Here is a 19,780-nt window from a genome sequence, read left to right as displayed (position 1 = left end):
TGGCGCTACTGGTGCAAAGGAACATACTTAGTGTAATACGCGGTTAACTATGTATAGAAATTTCGGCGGTCTGATAATTTTACCGTTTTGCTAAGTTTATATGGGGTTATTTTTGGAAGGGGAAAGTTTTACTCAAAACTCCGGCCTGAACTCAGTGGGAAGGGGCAACCTATAGGCTTAATTAAGATGATCGGTATTATGTATGACATATATCCACTGAATACAGGTAAAGGCTTTGCATGTCTTGATGGGCCCACGCGAACTTTTTTTTTTTTTAGTTGCATTTCAGAAATCATTCTTACAAAATATTAGTTAAATTGGAAATATTTTGAGACATTTAATTGAGTTCAAAGAAATTAACGAACATTTTGTTATAAGAAAACACTTAAATTTCATCGTGATGATTAAATAGACAAATGGTTTCGGATTGAACTGATTTTTTTTGCAAGGATGATCTATGAATCAAGTCTTACAAAATAAATAGTTTAGATCGTTAAAATTCGATATGTAGTGAATTCCACGACTAAACATTTTCATTAAAGGGCCTATATGTATATATTGCTCCCTCCAGAGAAGTTGAGTGAGCACCCTTCAGAGTCACACAAAATTTAGCCTAGTCATCCAGCATGGGACCCCATCCTCCCAATAGACGGTGCAGATGAGCCTGTCACTCTTGTTGGGTCCCACCAGCGTCCCCACTTCAGCTCTAAAAGCATCACATTTTCAGTCCAACTAACGTATGAACATGTGTAAAAACCTCCTTCACACATAACCGTTGTTTTACCAACCCATTCACTCCTTTCCTCCCTCTCCAACTACCACTCCCACTCCGTGAAACCCTAACATGCCCCTTCCTTCTTCCCTCTCCCTCTAAACCCTAGCTCCTCCAATGCTGACGCAATCCCCAAACCCCATCAAATCCTCCCCCAAAATCTCACTTTCTTCCAACTTCTCCGCCTCCAACACTTTCTCACCATTACAATTTCCAAACTTTCCCTCCAAACCAAAAACCCTAAACTTCAAGCTCCTCTGCTCACAATCCCCGACTCCAAACCCGTCAGCACCACCGTCTTCCTCTCCAATTGAAACCCTAATCAATGTGTTACGGATCATACCTGACTGGGCAGACCGCACGCAAGAGCGTGGAATGAGACAGCGCAGAACACTTTATGACCATGAGAAATGGATGCAGCACAGAAGCTCCTACCGCCACCTCCGCCACTTGCTTTCCAGCCTTTCGTCCAGAGTCATCTTGTCTTTGATACCCCCGGTGATTGTTTTTACTTTGGTGGCTGTGGTGATTGCTAGCTATAATACAGCAGTTGCGTTGGATTTGCTTCCGGGGTTTTTCCCGTTATTGAGGTCCTCATCTTTGCCGTACCAGCTCACAGCGCCGGCATTGGCGCTGTTGCTGGTGTTCAGGACAGAGGCTTCGTATTCAAGATTTGAAGAAGGGAGGAAGGCTTGGACTGAGGTGATTGCAGGGACTAATGATTTCGCGAGGCAGATCATTTCTAGTGTTGAGAATTCGGGTGATGCACAGCTCAAGAAGGCACTCTTGCAGTATATTATGGCCTTTCCTGTTGCGCTGAAGGTTTGTGGCATTTGGGTTTGAAATGTACTTTTGTCAGAAATTGATTATTGAAAGTAATCTCGTGCTTTGTGTTTTGAAGATATAGATTTCAACGAAATCATGTAACTAAATATCTAGATGATTGAGTCCTTGGGTTTCCGAAATAGAGAACCAGTGTACTAACTTTGAAGGTGTTTTCCAATTAGTACATTGATCAATGTTTTAGAACTTCGGAAACCATTACATTATTTGAAGGCCCGATGTGAATGTGTAATTGGTAAAGAAATGCTCAGTAAACATGAGTTATAGCCTTACCTTTGTTTTGTTTATTTTTCCAAGCTGAAGGAAAACACGATGCTGTTTCTTTTCTTTTTTTTTTTGTTCTTGAAACTGTAATTTGATCAGATTGTTATTGGTAACGGAATCATATGATATATGTTAACTTTGAAGTGCAGTGTCATGTCATTTATGGCTCAGACATTGGACGAGACCTCCAAGATTTGCTTGAAGTAGATGATCTGCTAGTTGTTTTGAACTCAAAACATCGACCTGGCTGCATTATTCAGTTCATCTCCCGGAGCCTCCAATTGCTAAAGTTGGAGGAATCACAGAGAAATATGTTGGTAATCCCTTCCCTTCCTTGATTAACAAGAGTCTCAGATTACTACTTGATATGTTTTTTTCCTCTCATGATCCTTCTGGTGCATAAGTTCAATCAAATTTACTTGACATAGTTTCTTGAATAAATTTACTGTAAACAGTTGGCAGCTGTAAAACAGTATTATTTTCATTCGTAAACAATCTGCAACTTTCCGTTAGAAATAGTTTTGTGGAGCTACATTCATGGCCTATCGACGAAGAAACTAAATCAGTATCTTACCTTATCATTATGCAGCAATCAAAGATCTCTTGTTTCCATGAAGGAATTGGCGTATGTGAACAGCTAATCGGTACTCCCATCCCTCTGTCATATACGCGCTTGACCTCAAGGTTTCTAGTCCTATGGAATCTCACTCTCCCTATCATACTATGGGATGATTGCCACTGGATTGTGGTTCCTGCTACTTTCATCAGTGCCGCTTCTTTGTTCTGCATTGAAGAAGTATGTTCCTTTCTCTGACTGCTTTCCAACATTTATACTATTTTCCCATTTTATTGCTGCATATGTCATATTTGTTTCTTTAATACGGTTAAGAAAGTCATTCTTGGTATAAACAGAATGGGAGCGCAATGGTGTTCGACATTGGTTTTGATGAAACTTTTAAGTTAGATCTAGTTTAGTAAGTATGAAATTAGGAAAGATGCAGAAGGATTCTGATTTTTAACTTGAAAGTTCCGTTGGCCTGAGTCTTTTAATCTTGTATTAGACCATAGAAAGACACATCCTGGATCGCACTTTCAGTATTAAACTATTAATCAGAACTTCATTCGTGTATGTTTCATTCTAGAACATCGGCTTTTACATGGGAGCCAACTTTGAAGCAAATTGTGGAATTCTAATGTAATATTTAGTCCTGTAGTCTTTCATACCCCCGAAAATTAATAAACTGGATTCTCGAAAGTGGCAGAAGATTTGGAAGAACCGCATCTGCTACTCTGTGATGTGTTACCTCTGCTTGACTACTTATACTACCGTAAATTTCAATTCCATTTTCCAACTAAATTTAATACTGATGCCACTTGTGTTCATTTTCCAAATTCTGCAGGTGGGTGTTCTTATTGAGGAACCATTTCCGATGCTAGCCCTTGATGATCTTTGCAACTCAGTTCGGAACAATATACAGGAGGCCCTTGCAAATGAAAGAGCAATCCATGCACGGCTTGCTGCAAAAGGAAAGATCCAGTCAGAGCCGCAGTTTCAAAATGGCCAGCCTAGACCTTGACCCTTGGATGAGAAAGTCGGCTACAATAATCTTCACAAACATTATACAGGCACCCAAACATAACTCCACGAGTCTGCAGACCGACAAGTTTCCTGCAATTTCCATCATCTGTACGATGCATTACAATTGAGCCTCGGGGTTGAGATTTGTAAATATAGAAATTATGAGAACCAGGGAACCTTATTAGTTATGTCATGTTTGTTTCAACGGAAGATTATGTTTCACATATGTATGTATCATCTTGTAATACTTTGGCTCTTCTGGTTTTTTGAAAGAAAGAAATAACTTCTTAAACCACGTTCCTAAATGAGTTTTCCTCTTTGGGGTAAACGTGGCAATAACCCCTGAATTATAAGGTTTGTTTCACTTTGCCCTTAAACTTTCAATCTCGTTCTGAGCACTCCTAAATTTTCAATTTATATCGATATTCCCTCTACCATCGGTTGAAAATATAGGAGGGGGAGAAAAAGAACAATTGGAATATAGGATGTCCAAATAAAAATGAATAATTGGAATGTCTGAGCCCAGGTTCGAACCGGGGACCTCTAGTGTGTGAGACTAGCGTGATAATAACACATTCACTACTATCTGCAAGAGTTTCAAAAGGTAAGGAACCTGGTTCCAATAACTAAAACAGTACTGCTACACTCATCATCTATTTGTACCATCATTCATATCATCTCTCTAATAGAGATAGGGTCTGCCAACGTATGCAGGTCCTATTTCTATTAAAGAGATGGTACAAATAGATGGTAAAAGTAGTAATAAATTGGTAGTTGTTAATCTTGTAAACAAGTTTATATATAAAATGCCACATACATATACACACACCCACAAAAGAAGAGTAAACTTTCTCGACATATTTGACTTCCATAAATTCCATTTATGAGATGACACAAGCACCACTACAGTTTCCCATTTTCATCTTGTCCTGAAAGGCAGCTTGAATTTCCTCCAGCTGCAAAATAATCTCTTCGAACGTTGGCCGGCAATCTGGATTCTGGTGCCAGCATGCTTTAAGAAGCCTACATTACGCAAAGCAGAGAAGATTTAATTTGTAATCATGCAACTAAAACGCTTGACTATTTTATTTCACAGTTGATTATCCTCACAGATAGCAGAAACAATGGTTTTTTTAAAGGGAAACATAATAATATCAAACTAACCTCCAAAAGACTATGTTTAGCTTCTAAACTCTTGCATTAGGGAACTGAGTTTAGTTTTAGATGCAAGTTTAGAAACAAATTCGAGAGCGATGAGTTCTTTAAGCGAACAATATGTACATGCAGACAATATATTTTAACTGCAATTTCTTAGCACCAGAAACTATTAGAAGTTCTTTGTTTTTTGAATAATGCTTGTGATATATGTAGCATCTGATACGGTGAGATATTTAAAGTAGTCCAAGAACACTCACGTCCTGATCGGTTCGGGGTGCAGATAAGAGTAGAGAGGTGGTCGAGAATCCTCGTATGCGTGCTTGTCTGCAATTTTTTCCGGATCCTCTGCCAGACTAGGTGGTCCTCCGAGAAACATCTATATATATATGCGAAAGCCATTGTTATGTATGACATTCTGTAGGGGCAACTTCGATATTCCAGAAATAACTTTCATGTTTATAATGAAGATTACTTGAGCCTTAAGTTTCTAAAGCTCACCTCATGGACTATTAGAGCGAACGAAAAGATATCAATACTCGTTCCCTATGATTCTCGACGATAAACCTCAGGTGCCATATAACGATCTAGCAAATATCACAAGATCAAATCAGAGAAAGCATCAAAATTTTAAGGGATATATACTTGATTTTGAGTGAAATGCATCTCTTACATGAACTTGTTCGTCCAGTCATCTTATAACCCGATACATCATTTTCCTGTGCAATTTTGCTTAAGCCAAAATCTGTGACCTTGAGTCGCCCAGCTCCATCTTGTAAAACATTTCTACAGAACAAAGAAGAAACATTAGCAGAACAAAATCCGTAGCGCTTTGCTAAGCAGAAAGTCGTGTATTTTGACTTACAAAATATGTAAACAATTTTTTTGAGCTGTACCTTGGTGTCAAACCCCGATGAATTATAGGGTGCGGTTTAAGCTGATGAAGATAATTCATACCTCTGTAATGCAAGGTTACTCATTGTAAGTATGCATTGTATAATCAACAAGGTTCACCCATGAACACAGTACAAGATGGTAAATTATATTACAGATCCACATAGCTGTAGTGTAAATGCGTACCTAGCGATATCTAGAGCAAAAGAAAGTACGGTTTGCAGATCAAGCCTTCCTTTTCTTTTTAATATATCATGCAAACTTCCCTGTTGCATTCACATTGGTGTAAGAAACATGAACATGAATTTCGAAGGAAAAAAAGTTAAATGTTGGATAAGATAACTGACATTGCAAAGATACTCAGTAAGGAAGATCAAGCGGTCAGGGTGCTTTAGAACACCAAGGAATTGTACAATATTAGGGTGGCGAAGATTTTTCCACAAAGCGAGTTCCTTCATAAAGAAATTCCTGCATTTAGAAGTTTAGTTCAACTTCCCTGAATCGAAAATAAAGATACAGAATTAAATTTACAACTCTCCGCAGCTTTATATCGAATTTGTACATGTTATAATCTTATGGCTGACATTTTTACTTTAACTGATATGATCCATTTATTCTGGCATCTACAAGATGATGACAAACCATCAGATCAAAGATATGCAGATAGAGAAACTCACTTCACTTTCGGATCGGAAGCAATGGAGGAACGGATTGTTTTAGCAGCAACTTCTGTACCGCGCCACCTCACTAAATAAATCTCAACATATGATCCCTGCAGGGCTATGTACTTTAAGTAAATGCAGTATCGCAAGCGGGATATAAAACCAAGAATGTGTAGGTCCAGAGGTTAGATATTTCACATATATATCCCTATTGGACAAAGTTAGAAAAGAAAATGCGCTGAGGTCAATTCATGTTGATTATTTGCCAAAAGAAGATGAATTAACGAAATTTACCTCTCCGATAAGTGCTGCTTCATCCATGTTCACCTCAGTGTGATTAGCTTCATAGCATGGAAGCTGGGAATCAAGCCCTACCTTTAACTTATAAAAAAATTACATTTTCCAATAAGTTCATACATTCAAACAATATGTAAGAACACCTATATATAAATTATTAATCATTTCAAAAGAAATGCAGATTGCAGGCTACATAGAAAACAAAGATGTTGGTCATCTGTCAAGACAACACAAGTGTATTAGGAAAGTTAAGTACCGGATCTATGCCACCCTTAGCCTCCAAAATTTTGCAAATTGCCTCTTGACTGAGGTTACGAGCGTCTGACAGTGGCTGCAAAATATCATTTATTTCAGCAAATACCTCAAACCATTTATTTTGATCATATTTCTAACTAAACAAATTGTGACAATCAATATATTTGTGTATGTTTATAATTTATGTAACCCTATGTCATAGAAAATGCTTTGGTACTTCTTGTGAGCCAAATCGAAAAATTCGCCCATCAATGGAAAAAAACACGGTTGAACTTACAGTGCGGCCCCTGTTGGAAATTCAACTCAAAACAGGCTGTAAAAGGTTGCTAATGGCTGTTAGTTTCTTTACAGGTTGTATCCACTCATGCTACAACTACAAAGACTAAAGTTTCCTCCATGTGCTAGCTGAAAGTGTGTTGAAAGACAGCAGAGATGTGAGCTGCTGTGTGCAAGCCGAAAGGTTGTGATTACAACCTGGAATGATGCAAGACATGTGTGTGCCAACTATCCAAAGTTGATGCATGTGTTTGAAAGGGTGTAAAGATGTGGAACACCATCATTCATTGCAAGTGTTGTTGCATTGTCTATTAATTTCTGTTTTGTATAAATAGGCCATCTTGCTAAGCTTAAATCGTATCATCCAAATCCCATTTCCATTCTCATTTTCAGCTTGTAAGCTTTAAGAGTTGTAAACTCTTCTAATATTTCAAAGTGTTTGTTATCACCAAGCTTGCTACTTCTTTCATATATCAAAGTCCAAGTGTTTTACCAAAGCTTGTTGCTTCCCTCCTTTCTCTATTTCTTTGTCCAATTTTATTGAGAGTGAAAGTGAGAGGTGTGATAGAGTTTGTAAACTTATCACCCACATATTTTGGTATTGAGTTAGTAAACTCTTTTGAATACCAACAATTGGTATCAGAGCCAGAATACCATTCTGGCAAGTGCAGTAGCTATGGCGTCCAATTTAGTGCAACTCCAAGTTCCCACATTGAAGAAAGAAAATTATGAAAGATGGTGCATCCAATTCAAAGCATTGTTTGGATCACAGGAGCTATGGGAAGTTGTCAGTAGTGGGTATGTTGTACCCACTGCCGAGCAAGAAGCCATATATACTGCGGATCAAAGGAACACTCTCAAGGACTTACGAAAGAAGGACCAAAAGGCGATGTATCTTCTATACCAGGGTTTGGAAGATTCAACGTTCGAGAAGGTTGCAGAAGCAACAACGAGCAAGCAAGTATGGGATACACTCAGTACAATCTACAAAGGAGTAGATCGAGTCAAGAAAGTGAGGTTACAGTCACTTCGAGCAGATTTTGAAACTGCTCACATGAATGAAGGGGAGAGCATCTTCGACTATCACTCAAGGCTCATTGTGATAGTAAATCAGATGAGGAGAAATGGCGAGAGACTCGATGAAGTATGAGTTGTGGAGAAGATACTCCGGTCACTCACATCTAAGTTTGAGCATGTGGTGACTGCCATTGAGGAATCCAAGGATTTGGAGGTGATGAGCGCAGAGGAGCTACTAGGATCCCTCCTAGTTCACGAGCAACGCATTCAGAAGAATGCAAACCCCACAACGCTAGAGCAAGCTTTGGAGTCAAAGTTGAATATTGACAAACCAAATGGAGGTCGTGGGCAGTGGAACTCACGTCGTGGGAGTTCATCTAACCGTAGCCGAGGACGAGCTCGAGGAAGAGGTCGAGGCTATGCACAAAATCGAGGTCAGTCTCAAGAGTGGAGATCTACTCGAGGAAAGGCGCATATCTAATGTCACAATTGCAAGCAATATGGACATTATGCCAATGAATGTTCACATAAAAATGGTGAGCATGTCAACATGGCAGAATCAAGTGGAAATACTGATGAAGAACTTACAGTCTTGCTAGCACACCATGATTCCAGTAGCCAACAAGATGTTTGGTATTTGGACTCTGGTGCAAGCAATCACATGTGTGGAAAGAAGGAGTTTTTTGCCGAACTCAAAGATGGGGCCTATGGATCTGTAAGTCTTGGTGACTCCTCAAAGTTGCCAGTTGAAGGCAAAGGGAAGATCAAGATCATCCAGAAGGATGGTAGAGAAGAATACATCTCCGATACCTACTACATACCAGGTATGAAGAGCAACATTCTGAGCATTGGTCAACTGCTCCAGAAAGGGTACATTATACATATGGAGAATATGTTTCTCACTCTCAGGAATGCAAGGAGAAGACTTATTGCACGTGTTCAAATGTCAAAGAACCGAATGTTCCCGTTGAAGTTGAACACAAAGATTGGGAGTTGCAACATCGGTGTGATGGAAGATCAGTCATGGAAATGGCATCTTCGATTTGGCCATCTTCATTTCAATGGCCTAAAGTTGTTGTCAAGTGGAGGAATGGTTCGTGGTTTACCCTAGATTGAAGCCACACGCCAAGTATGTGAAGGTTGTGTGCTTGGCAAGCAAGCACGACTATCATTCCCTGTTGGTGATACATGGAGAGCAAAGGCACCACTGCAGTTGGTGCACACAGATATATGTGGTCCATTGGATCCCATGTCTTATGGAGGTAATAGGTATTTTATTACCTTCATTGATGATTTCAGTAGAAAGATTTGGGTCTATTTTCTCAAGGAGAAGTCAGCTGCCCTAAAAATTTTCAAGGAGTTCAAGGCACTCACAGAGGCTGAAAGTAACCACAAGCTTGTGGCTGTGAGATCAGATAGAGGTGGAGAGTACACCTCCAATGCTTTCCAAGCATACTGCAAGGAGCAAGGAATTAGGCATCAACTTACTGCTGCCTATACCCCACAGCAAAATGGGATAGCCGAAAGAAAGAATCAAACCATCCTTGACATGACAAGGTCCATGCTTAAGGAGAAGAATTTGCCAAAAGAGTTATGGGCAGAAGCTGTAGCTTGTTCGATTTATTTGTTGAATCGATGTCCAACAAAGAGTGTCAAGAGGATGACACCACAAGAGGCTTGGAGTGGATACAAGCCGAATGTTACACACCTAAGAATTTTTGGGTGTGTTGCATATGCTCAAGTTCCAGAAGCCAAGAGGAGGAAACTTGATGATAGAGGTGAGAAGTGTGTGTTTGTGGGCTATAGTGAAGAGTCCAAGGCATACAAGCTCTACAACCCACTAACTGGCAAACTAGTGGTTAGTAGAGATGTCATCTTCAGTGAGGAAGAGACATGGAAGTGGAACAACAAAGAAGTCAGTAAAGAGAAGATCGTCTCCACTGATTTTGAAGAACCAGAAGTTGTACCACCTATTGAGCAACAACCTGCTCAAACAATCACAACAACTCCAGTGCACAGAATTGCAAGGAGTGGTCCTACATCTAGTGAGGAAAGCATCTCCTCAACTCCAGTGAGGTTAAGGACTCTCACAGAGATTTATGGACAAGAAGAAGAAGAAACCAATTTTTTCTGCTTCTATGCAGACCATGAGCCTCTCTCATTCAATGAAGCTGTGGAAGAAAATTGTTGGAAGAAAGCCATGGAAGAAGAGATTCATGCCATCGAGAAGAATGACACTTGGGAGTTGACAAAGCTTCCACCAAATCAGAAGGCTATTGGAGTTAAGTGGGTGTACAAGATCAAACGCACTGCAGATGGGAGTGTAGATCGGTACAAATCAAGGCTTGTAGCAAAGGGCTACAAACAGAAGTATGGAGTGGACTATGATGAAGTCTATGCTCCAGTTGCAAGACTTGACACGGTAAGATTACTAATCTCTCTTGCCGCTCAGCATAAATGGAAAATTTATCAATTAGATGTCAAGTCAGCCTTCCTTAATGGAGTTCTTGAGGAAGAAGTGTACGTGGAACAACCGGAACGCTTCCAAGTACAAGGAGAAGAAGAAAAGGTGTATCGTTTGAAGAAGGCTTTGTATGGCCTCAAGCAAGCACCACGAGCTTGGAACTCAAGGATTGATAACTACCTTCACCAAAATGGATTTCAGAAATGTCCATACGAGCATTCAGTTTACATGAAGAACGGTGAAAAAGGGGAGTTCTTAATTATTTGTCTCTATGTAGATGACTTGTTGTTTACAGGAAACAATGAAGCAATGTTCTGTGAGTTCAAGCAATCCATGTTTAGTGAATTCGAGATGACTGACAATGGATTAATGTCATACTTTCTTGGCATAGAAGTGAAGCAAGGAAGTGACGGTATCTACATCTCTCAACAAAAGTACATGAGAGATATATTGGAGAAATTCAATATGGACAAGTGCAATATTGTCAACACTCCAGTTGCAACTGGATTGAAGCTGTCCAAGGAAGGAGAAGGTGAGTTTGTAAACTCAACCGTGTACAAAAGCTTGGTTGGAAGCCTAAGGTACCTTACAATCACAAGACCTGATATAGTTTATGGTGTTAGACTCATGAGTCGATACATGGAAACACCAAGGGAGTCTCATTGGCTGGCCGCCAAGAGAATTTTGAGGTACATAAGAGGTACTCTAAACTATGGTCTATTTTATAATTTTGGTGAAGATGCAAAATTATTTGGTTATTCAGATAGTGATTGGGGAGGTGACCAAGATGAAAGGAAAAGCACAACTGGCTATGTGTTTTTTCTAGGATCAACAACTTTCTCATGGACTTCAAAGAAGCAATCAATTGTTGCTTTGTCATCGTGTGAAGCCGAGTATGTAGCTGTAGCCTCAACCGTGTGTGAGGCAATATGGTTAAGGAATCTGTTGAAATCAGTGTGTCATTCACAAGAAGAATCGACCTTGATTCATGTGGATAATATATCTGCAATCAAACTTGCAAAGAATCCAGTTCAACATGGAAGGAGCAAGCACATTGATACTAGGTTCCATTTTCTAAGGGATCATGTGAAACAAAAGACAATTGAGCTTGTCTATTGTCACACAAAGGAACAAGTGGCTGACATCTTCACTAAGCCACTGCCAGTTGAACCATTCAGGTTATTGCGTGAAATGCTAGGCATGAAGGCGTTTTGATTTGAGGGGGCGTGTTGGAAATTCAACTCAAAACAGGTTGTAAAAGGTTGCTAATGGCTGTTAGTTTCTTTACAGGTTGTATCCACTCATGCTACAACTACAAAGACTAAAGTTTCCTCCATGTGCTAGCTGAAAGTGTGTTGAAAGACAGCAGAGATGTGAGCTGCTGTGTGCAAGCCGAAAGGTTGTGATTACAACCTGGAATGATGCAAGACATGTGTGTGCCAACTATCCAAAGTTGATGCATGTGTTTGAAAGGGTGTAAAGATGTGGAACACCATCATTCATTGCAAGTGTTGTTGCATTGTCTATTAATTTCTGTTTTGTATAAATAGGCCATCTTGCTAAGCTTAAATCATATCATCCAAATCCCATTTCCATTCTCATTTTCAGCTTGTAAGCTTTAAGAGTTGTAAACTCTTCTAATATTTCAAAGTGTTTATTATCACCAAGCTTGCTACTTCTTTCATATATCAAAGTCCAAGTGTTTTACCAAAGCTTGTTGCTTCCCTCCTTTCTCTATTTCTTTGTCCAATTTTATTGAGAGTGAAAGTGAGAGGTGTGATAGAGTTTGTAAACTTATCACCCACATATTTTGGTATTAAGTTAGTAAACTCTTTTGAATACCAACAGCCCCAACGATCTGTGGAGTTCACATCAGCACCTTTCTGAAGAAGCAGAAGAACAATCTCAGTGTGGCCTTCACAGGATGCCAAGTGAAGAGCTGTTCTCTTATTATAGTCAGCTAAATTCGGCTCCACCCCTTTCTCTAGCTCGCGCACCACTCCTGCTTTGTCACCCTTGCCCGAACAATATAGCATCCGGTATGGACCTTCAAATCCAACAATGTTTTGAGACTTCTGCATGATGCAGCAGCAAGTAATGTTTTCAACATATTTCTTACAATTGTTAGGAAATTAAAATCCATGCACCAAAAAAACAAAAATTTGTGTCACCAAAAAAAAAAAAAAATCACAAGTTCCCATCAGAAAGATGTGAATTTTTAGTTGGATTTTAGATTTTAATCCGACCCTCTATTTGTTTCCTTGGAAAATGAATGAGACTAAAACGAAATTTTTTTAGACAATAAATTGGAATAAAAATGCTGTCAGACTAGCGATTTGAAAAGATGAGAATCAGGATCACCTTAGTTGATGACAAGCAATCTTCCATGAGATGAAATAAGAAAAACTCTGAAAGCAATCAGAAAAAAGGAAAAAAAAATAGAGAAGTGTGATTTTTATTTTTTGTTTTAAGGGAATTAAGAGTTGGATTAGGGATAATGCAGCTGATTAATTAGTACGTTCGAAATATATGTGAACACTTGCGATGTTTCGGAGTCTCCAAGGTCTGTCAATTGTCTGTTTCTGGGGTTTTAGAACGAGTAGGCGTTCAGTTAAAGTTAGGATTTTGTCGACTTCTTGTTTGGTTACTGAGAAAGTTGAATAGGAAAATAGTGTACTTTTCTTTGTTGATTTTGCAATTGTATTAATTTACACATTTTATCTACTTGAACATCTAATTCTCTACTAAATTAATAAGTTTTTAGTCAATTTGGTACAAATGTAAACTACATGTCAAATCAAGTACCTTTTTTTTTCTTTTGGAAAAAAAAACGATATTATCTACACTAAAGGGACGAATGAGTTTAGTCTCATAATGAGCTAGCAATAATGTATTTCAAACTTGCTTTTAGCTAGAATCAAACCTAAGACATTTTACTTATAAGTAAAGAGAAATACCTCACTAAATCATAGTACTAATGACTATAAAGACATCGATAATGAATTAAGTAATTTAATAATTTAATGAATAATCAAATAATTTGAAAGACAAAAAATAAATTAATACCATTTTAAAATCTCAAAAAGCAGTGTGAAAAAATTAAAATTTCATGACTCAATTTAAAAAACACCCGAAACATAAAATAAAAGATGTAATAAATGAGAGGTCTTAAGTTTGAATTTTGTAGAGGGGAATTCGATACTAAATTAGGTTGTCCATTTTATGGCTTAGTCGAACTCTTTCATCCCCTCAGTGTAAAATATATCATTGTACTTAAAAGAACTGTAATGTATAATTAGCCCAAAAGAGTCAGTTAGTACTATAATCTGGTAGTATTTCTCTTTACTTGAAAGTAAGTAAGAAGTATTAGATTCGAAACTCATAGATAACAAATTCGATACCAAATTAGATTTTCTATTGTGTAGCTTAACCGAAATTGCTCTCGTAAAAATATCGATCTAGTGACAAAAATTAGCCCAAATGAATTTCAAATTCCGAAAGCCCCTGACATTGAGATTAAAACAATTACCCTCCAAAGCGAAACCCCAACCTGATTCGCGCAGAGAGTCTCACTCTCCTCACTCGCTCGCTCACCACCTCCTAGATTTGAGGCATGGCGCTGAACGAAAGCGGACCCGACCCGGAAGATGAGGAGCTGGAGCGCCAAGTGGATGAAATGGCGAAGAAGGTTCTCGAGTACAGAGCAACTTTACCAGATCAGCTCAAGAACACCGTCGCCTCCATTCTCGCCGTCCAGCGGCCCGTATTTTTGGATGGGTCGGGACCAGGGACGTCCGGAGCTTCAAATTTTGGTACGGTCCTCTTAACGTGTTGGGTTTTGTAAAATTTATAGGGTTATGGTATAATGAATATCGTGGTTATCAGATTGATACTTTTTGAAACTCTGTAAGGTCTGTTTGGTAGCTGAGAAACTTATAGGTTTGAATAGAAAATGAAAAGTAGGGGTCTTTTTATTGGAAAAGTGGAATTCTAATTTTGTTTAGGTGGCTGCAAAGAGATTTGGATGGATTTTTATGTTTCTGGACAATAATGATATCGATGGGAAAAGTTTGCATTGACAATGACATAGTGTTTAGCAACCCATCTTTGTAGGTAGTGATCATACAGTTCATACTAGCATATCGGCGCTCACACGCCGAACATGGCTGATAATGCGATGCTGTCTGCTTATTTTTCCGTCTCACTAAGGGAGATTCAATGGTGGAAAAGCTTAAGTGAGAGAAAATTCCTGTCCCTTCCATGGTGATCGCTGAAGAGTGGAGTAAATTAGTGAAACAATGGTTTGTTGCTATGTTGCATTGCATAGTGATGTACAAATGTTATTGAAGACAACATTGGTGGTGGTCGCAGTGGCCATCTTAGTGTTGGTGTCAATGGAAATGCGAAGGTGGAGATGATGTCTCTGGTTATGTAGTTGATACATAGCAAAAGCGATTATGAGTCACGGTGAACTTTGTATGATCATGATGGAGACAATGACGAGTCAAAGATTACAGTGGTTGCAAGGTGATGAAAATAAATAGGTCTTTTTCAACTAGGTTTGCACCTATTGGTGCTGCAAGATTAAAGTTGTAAAACAATATGTCTAATTCCTGGCGCCAGTTAATCACACGAAGGTGGCCAAGTGTGGCTGAAATGCTATGTGAGCCTTCTCGGCCCGCAGAAGAGCGAACTGTCGTGGCTTAGCCACTAGTTGGTCCCCTTTTCATTTAAAAAAAAAAAACATGTCTAAAAATTTGTTATATTGTTTTTTGCCTGGAAGATTGGTGCTTTATTTGTACCTGGTGTAGAATTTCTTGTATCTGTCATTTGAGCACATCCATTTGAGCAACCCCGTTGGAATTAATCACCGTTCAAATGTAAGAATGTTTCATGTTGAAGGTTACAGCCGTCGCCTTCAAGAAGGATGAACAGGGTTTACGGTACTTGTGATCGAAGAATAATGTTATTAAGGCACACAAAGCTGACCTTATTTTTGACACTCGGTTAATACATGTAGATCTCACGTACCTGGTTAGGTATACCTTTATCAATGAGTCACAGATGAAGTTAATTTTGTGTGTCTAAATGGTCTTATTTTACAATCAAATAAAGTTATTTCACACAATAAATTGAGACCTTAATTCCATTTAATTTTTAGTTGAACAAAACGAGATTCAAAAAATCTTGAAGAATTTTGGATCATTTCTCAATTTATACATGTCACCTCGCACAAAGGCCATGCTAATCTTCTCCGTATCGTTTCATTTTTATCGGATGTCCCGTAATGACAGGCTTTGCAGCCATCAAAACATATATAAAGGGGCTGATATCACTGCGCTTAGTCGACGTGGGATACTTAGTCCACGCTTTTTACAAAACGCAGCGTATTGGTCCTTTTTGGCGATTTAAAAGTTCAAAAATATAAGCTGACGCCCACCGTGGGGCTCGAACCCACGACCACAAGGTTAAGAGCCTTGCGCTCTACCAACTGAGCTAGACGGGCTGCTTGACTGCCCTACTCTTGGACGCATGTTTTAAAGAGTTCCAATGTTGTACTTCCTAAGTTGATGGAGGTAGCAGAACCATGTTGTTGACTTAAAAATTCACAGCTTCAAATTTTAAGAATGGTAATACAGAAAACCTTATAAATAATTTAATAAAATTCCTTTTTATGAGACGTCCAAATACATCCGAGCATGTACAGTACAAAGTATTATACAATGGTAGTTTCCGAATACTCCTTCGGTTACAAGAATTTCAAATCGATAAACATTTACAGCCGATTACATCAATGTCTGAATTCAATTTAGGTATTGAAGAACTAACCATCATCCCTTCCATATTCCCTGCATTTTCAACATCAAACATGACTGTGCTAAGCCCCTTTCCCACAACATAAAATTTCTTCCCCATAGCTACGAGTTGACAGGGCGGTCTAGTAAGCAAGGATGACAGCCTCCCGACAGGGATCCACTCCCTAGTTTCCTTCTCCCACATCATCAACCTCGTTCCTGAACTCTGATCCAACACATAGAGGGTTCCGTCTATGACAACTGCTGGACCTCGCCAGCCTGAAACCATTTCAGAATCTGCGTGCTGCCATGTCCCACTTGACGGTTCATAAACAACAGCGTGCACATGAGAAGTTACAGCAGAAGTGCCACAACGAAAGTAAATCTTCCCGGCCATGACCACAGAATCCTCAATTTCAGGAACAATATTTGGGTCTGAGTGAAATTTCCAACTATCAGTGCAAGGGTCATATATGTCCCAAGAATGCGGATAGCTTGAAATTGAACCCAACCCGCCAATGGAATATATTTTGTCATCCAATATTTCACAAGCAAAGTAGCACCTGCATGCACAAATCAAATAAACCAAAAGCTCTTTAAGATTACCAAAACAAACAAAAAGACGCATAATTACTTGCAAGAGCTTTTACTACCATCCAGATAGCATTCAACAATGAGCAATCAACGTACCCAGAAAGTTCATGAGCATAAAATAATCGCTACTCTTTAGTATTATTGCATAAAATACATTGCCCCCTCAGCAGGTGAAATATATTTGAATTTTGAACCAGGGAGAAATCAAATTCCAGCTTCACCCGTGCAAATAAATATGCAAAAAGTATAAGTGACAAGTATTACCTAGCAGTGGACAAGGGAGAAGCTTCACTCCAAGCATTCAAGGAAGCATCATAACAGTAGACCTCATCAGTAGCATCTTCGCACCAACTGCAACCACCCAATAAGTAAACTTTCTTTCCTAGAACTTCAAAACCCATTCCCTTTCTCTTCATGATACGAGGCGGAAGCCCATGAACAAGCTTCCAAGACCGCCTTGATGAGTTTGGATCTAACACATAAAAGCAAAGGCGGTCCAACTTGTCTCGGCACAAAGCATAGATCCAAGTCTCATCAAGTTTATGCTTTCTACGGTAAGAATGCCACTCTTCACTACACACCAAGTCTCTCCATCTTTTTGAGACACACTTTAAGAGGGTATGGTACTTCCGAGGCACCCTTGATAGGCAGAAAAGAGCAATATCATCTGGAAGTCCACATAAAAGTGGCTGTTGGGTCAGTTCCGTTTGACTAATCACATCTGATCCATCACCTGGCAGTTCCATTCTAATGTATGGCTGAGTGGATGCCCTGCAAAATTATACAAGAACCATAAGAATTTTAGATAAGTAACGTTGAATGCTGAAAATTGAATTCACTGTAGCAAACGCAGTAATATGCGTGTCAACTTATACCTCTGGTAACCATGCCAACCAAAAGACTAGAACTAGCAATACTAAACTTCCTTCGACTAACAAAACTTGGCATTGTCAATAGGTTGTTCTATCATCAACTGATATTTGGAGAATCAATTTGAGAAATACCCTTATGATATGCAGTTCAAACACTGCCACAAACTATTTCTCCTCTCTCTTGATGAATTATTCTTTCTCTAAGCTTGCTTTTATTCTTTTATCACCTCATGGTTTATTGAATTTATCTATTTCTCCAATCGAGTAGATTTAGCATATAGATTGCATTCCATTGCCATATTTTCACCTTATACAAAATTCTTAATAACAATGCCCTCCACAAACTTGAAGTTAAAGTTTCTCGTTTTTCATTTGTAGCAGCATTACACTTCAAATCTACACAAACTTAAAACACTCCGTGATCGATAAACTACTAAAAACCAACAATTCAACAAAATATGCAGCAGCATCAAGACCGAAAATCCAATTCTAACTCAGAAATTCTGTGCAACATTCTCTCTTTCAATCTTCTTGTTCTTCATACTAATATCTTGGTTCCACGGTAATAGTTAAAATCCAGTACAATTCAACATCAAATTCATACCAACTGTTACAAAATAGTATAATTCCAATTCCATTTCGATTTTATTTGCAGAAATTTCAACATTTTCACACGAACAAGTGAATCAAGTACCAAAATTAATGAGCTAAAACCCTAATTCGAAAAATCACATGGAAAATGTTGACCGAATCGAGAAACAAAGAAATTTGAGAAGGCAGAAATAAAAAGATTTGGGGGAAAACTAACCTGCGAGTCTGAGAAATGGAGATTTGCTAGGTTATTGGAACCACGATCTTCGCCTCCAATCAATTCCTGAGGAAGCTTGGCAATGCCTGAAACTGATTGCGTCAAGCTGTATTACTACGAAAGGTTGGGAAAACCTTCTGATTAAGCTTTGCCTCCAAGATAAGTAGCTGTAAATTAAAACAGAAAAGTATTTAGTAAATTATAGTTAGAAAAGTGCTTTTAGCAGAAAAAAGTTGTATTATGATGTTTAGTAAATTTTTAGGGAGTTGTTATTCTCACACATCATTTTATGAAATTTTTAATTAGAAATTTGTCAATTTGTAAAATGACTAATAAGGATCTTAGCTACCCCATTTTGCATTACTTCTTTTTATATATATAAAAAAAAAAAAAAAAAGTTGGGGTGTGATAACTCTCACACTATGTTTAGACAATTTGTCTCTCTTAAATCTTAACTCATCCTTCTCATCTCCTTTCATTCAGAGAAAGCAAAAAGAATGAACTTAGAAGATGATGTTTCTATGAAAAAAGTAGATGATTATGTTTCTGTCGAAGAGGTAAAAGATAATGTTATGTGGGTCAGGGTTATTTTAGGAATAATAGTGGGTGGGAAAATAACATTTTAATTTTTTAACTTTTTATAGTGGGTGTAAATATAACGTGGATGAGAAAATAAGAGGGTGGGTCTAGCAGCTCTCAACTTCTATATAAAACAACTTTAACTATGTAAAATAACCAAAAAAGGCACAATACTGAATATGCCTATTAATTTAATTGTTTGGCAAATAAAGGTCAATTATTAAATTTGTTTAAAATAAATATTTAATCTTAATTTCAACATATATCAAAAACTAATTATTATGACAAATTATTTTAAAAAATTGAAATATTTCAAACTAAATAGTTAGGATTCATTAGCACAACATTGTTCGCGCATTTGAAATACCATCACCCAACTGATACATACTTTAGCAAAATAGCAATAAAAATTTGTCAATATAAAAGTAGTCTAATAAGATACATTCATCAAACTTGCAACTATGTTATTTCTTAATGTTTTGTCTCATGGCTCCTTCTGCTTGATAATTATGATATTCTTCATCATCATCACCATCGCTCTGAAGTCATCGGGGTCATTGAAATGGCGATCACATTCAGAATGCCTCCATATGTAGCATATTACGTTGAAATTCTTCATCTCACATTAGCAGCAAAAGCATCTTGAAGTTAAGC

At 38.2% G+C, this 19,780-nt stretch overlaps 3 protein-coding genes and 2 non-coding genes across 5 annotated transcripts; 1 reads left to right on the top strand and 4 right to left on the bottom strand.

Moving 5' to 3' along the window:
• Positions 1 to 730: 730 nt before the first annotated feature.
• On the top strand, positions 731 to 3,835 carry LOC137720670 (voltage-dependent chloride channel 1, chloroplastic). Its single transcript, XM_068459762.2, has 4 exons — positions 731 to 1,594; positions 2,029 to 2,196; positions 2,469 to 2,675; positions 3,280 to 3,835. Exons 1-4 carry the CDS (start codon positions 890 to 892, stop codon positions 3,454 to 3,456), a joined length of 1,257 nt encoding a protein of 418 aa, XP_068315863.2. The 5' UTR covers positions 731 to 889; the 3' UTR covers positions 3,457 to 3,835.
• A 461-nt stretch (positions 3,836 to 4,296) lies between these two features.
• Positions 4,297 to 12,559, bottom strand: LOC148699168 (serine/threonine-protein kinase 12-like). The gene is made up of 12 exons (XM_088690737.1): positions 12,321 to 12,559; positions 6,999 to 7,008; positions 6,723 to 6,797; positions 6,464 to 6,544; positions 6,185 to 6,279; positions 5,855 to 5,975; positions 5,694 to 5,773; positions 5,510 to 5,572; positions 5,287 to 5,399; positions 5,115 to 5,200; positions 4,874 to 4,992; positions 4,297 to 4,481 (listed from the first exon to the last, which is right to left on the bottom strand). Exons 1-10 carry the CDS (start codon positions 12,557 to 12,559, stop codon positions 5,160 to 5,162), a joined length of 918 nt encoding a protein of 305 aa, XP_088546863.1. The 3' UTR covers positions 4,297 to 4,481; positions 4,874 to 4,992; positions 5,115 to 5,159.
• Positions 12,560 to 15,669: 3,110 nt separating this feature from the next.
• LOC137721592 (U6 spliceosomal RNA) lies at positions 15,670 to 15,770 on the bottom strand. Its single transcript, XR_015966705.1, has one exon. It is a non-coding gene; the product is annotated as a U6 spliceosomal RNA (small nuclear RNA).
• Positions 15,771 to 15,911: 141 nt separating this feature from the next.
• On the bottom strand, positions 15,912 to 15,984 carry TRNAK-CUU (transfer RNA lysine (anticodon CUU)). Its single transcript has one exon. It is a non-coding gene; the product is annotated as a tRNA-Lys (tRNA).
• A 128-nt stretch (positions 15,985 to 16,112) lies between these two features.
• SKIP4 (SKP1 interacting partner 4) lies at positions 16,113 to 18,789 on the bottom strand. The gene is made up of 3 exons (XM_068460405.2): positions 18,548 to 18,789; positions 17,132 to 17,638; positions 16,113 to 16,836 (listed from the first exon to the last, which is right to left on the bottom strand). The coding sequence occupies exons 2-3, from the start codon at positions 17,611 to 17,613 to the stop codon at positions 16,239 to 16,241; spliced, it is 1,080 nt and encodes a 359-aa protein (XP_068316506.2). The 5' UTR covers positions 17,614 to 17,638; positions 18,548 to 18,789; the 3' UTR covers positions 16,113 to 16,238.
• Positions 18,790 to 19,780: the final 991 nt, after the last annotated feature.

The sequence above is a fragment of the Pyrus communis genome, chromosome 1 (genome assembly GCF_041283825.1).
Source record: "Pyrus communis isolate YQ-2024b chromosome 1, ASM4128382v1, whole genome shotgun sequence".
NCBI classification, from domain to species: Eukaryota; Viridiplantae; Streptophyta; class Magnoliopsida; order Rosales; family Rosaceae; genus Pyrus; species Pyrus communis.
Note: the sequence above shows the minus strand (reverse complement) of the source record. Positions and strands in the feature narration are given on the sequence as shown.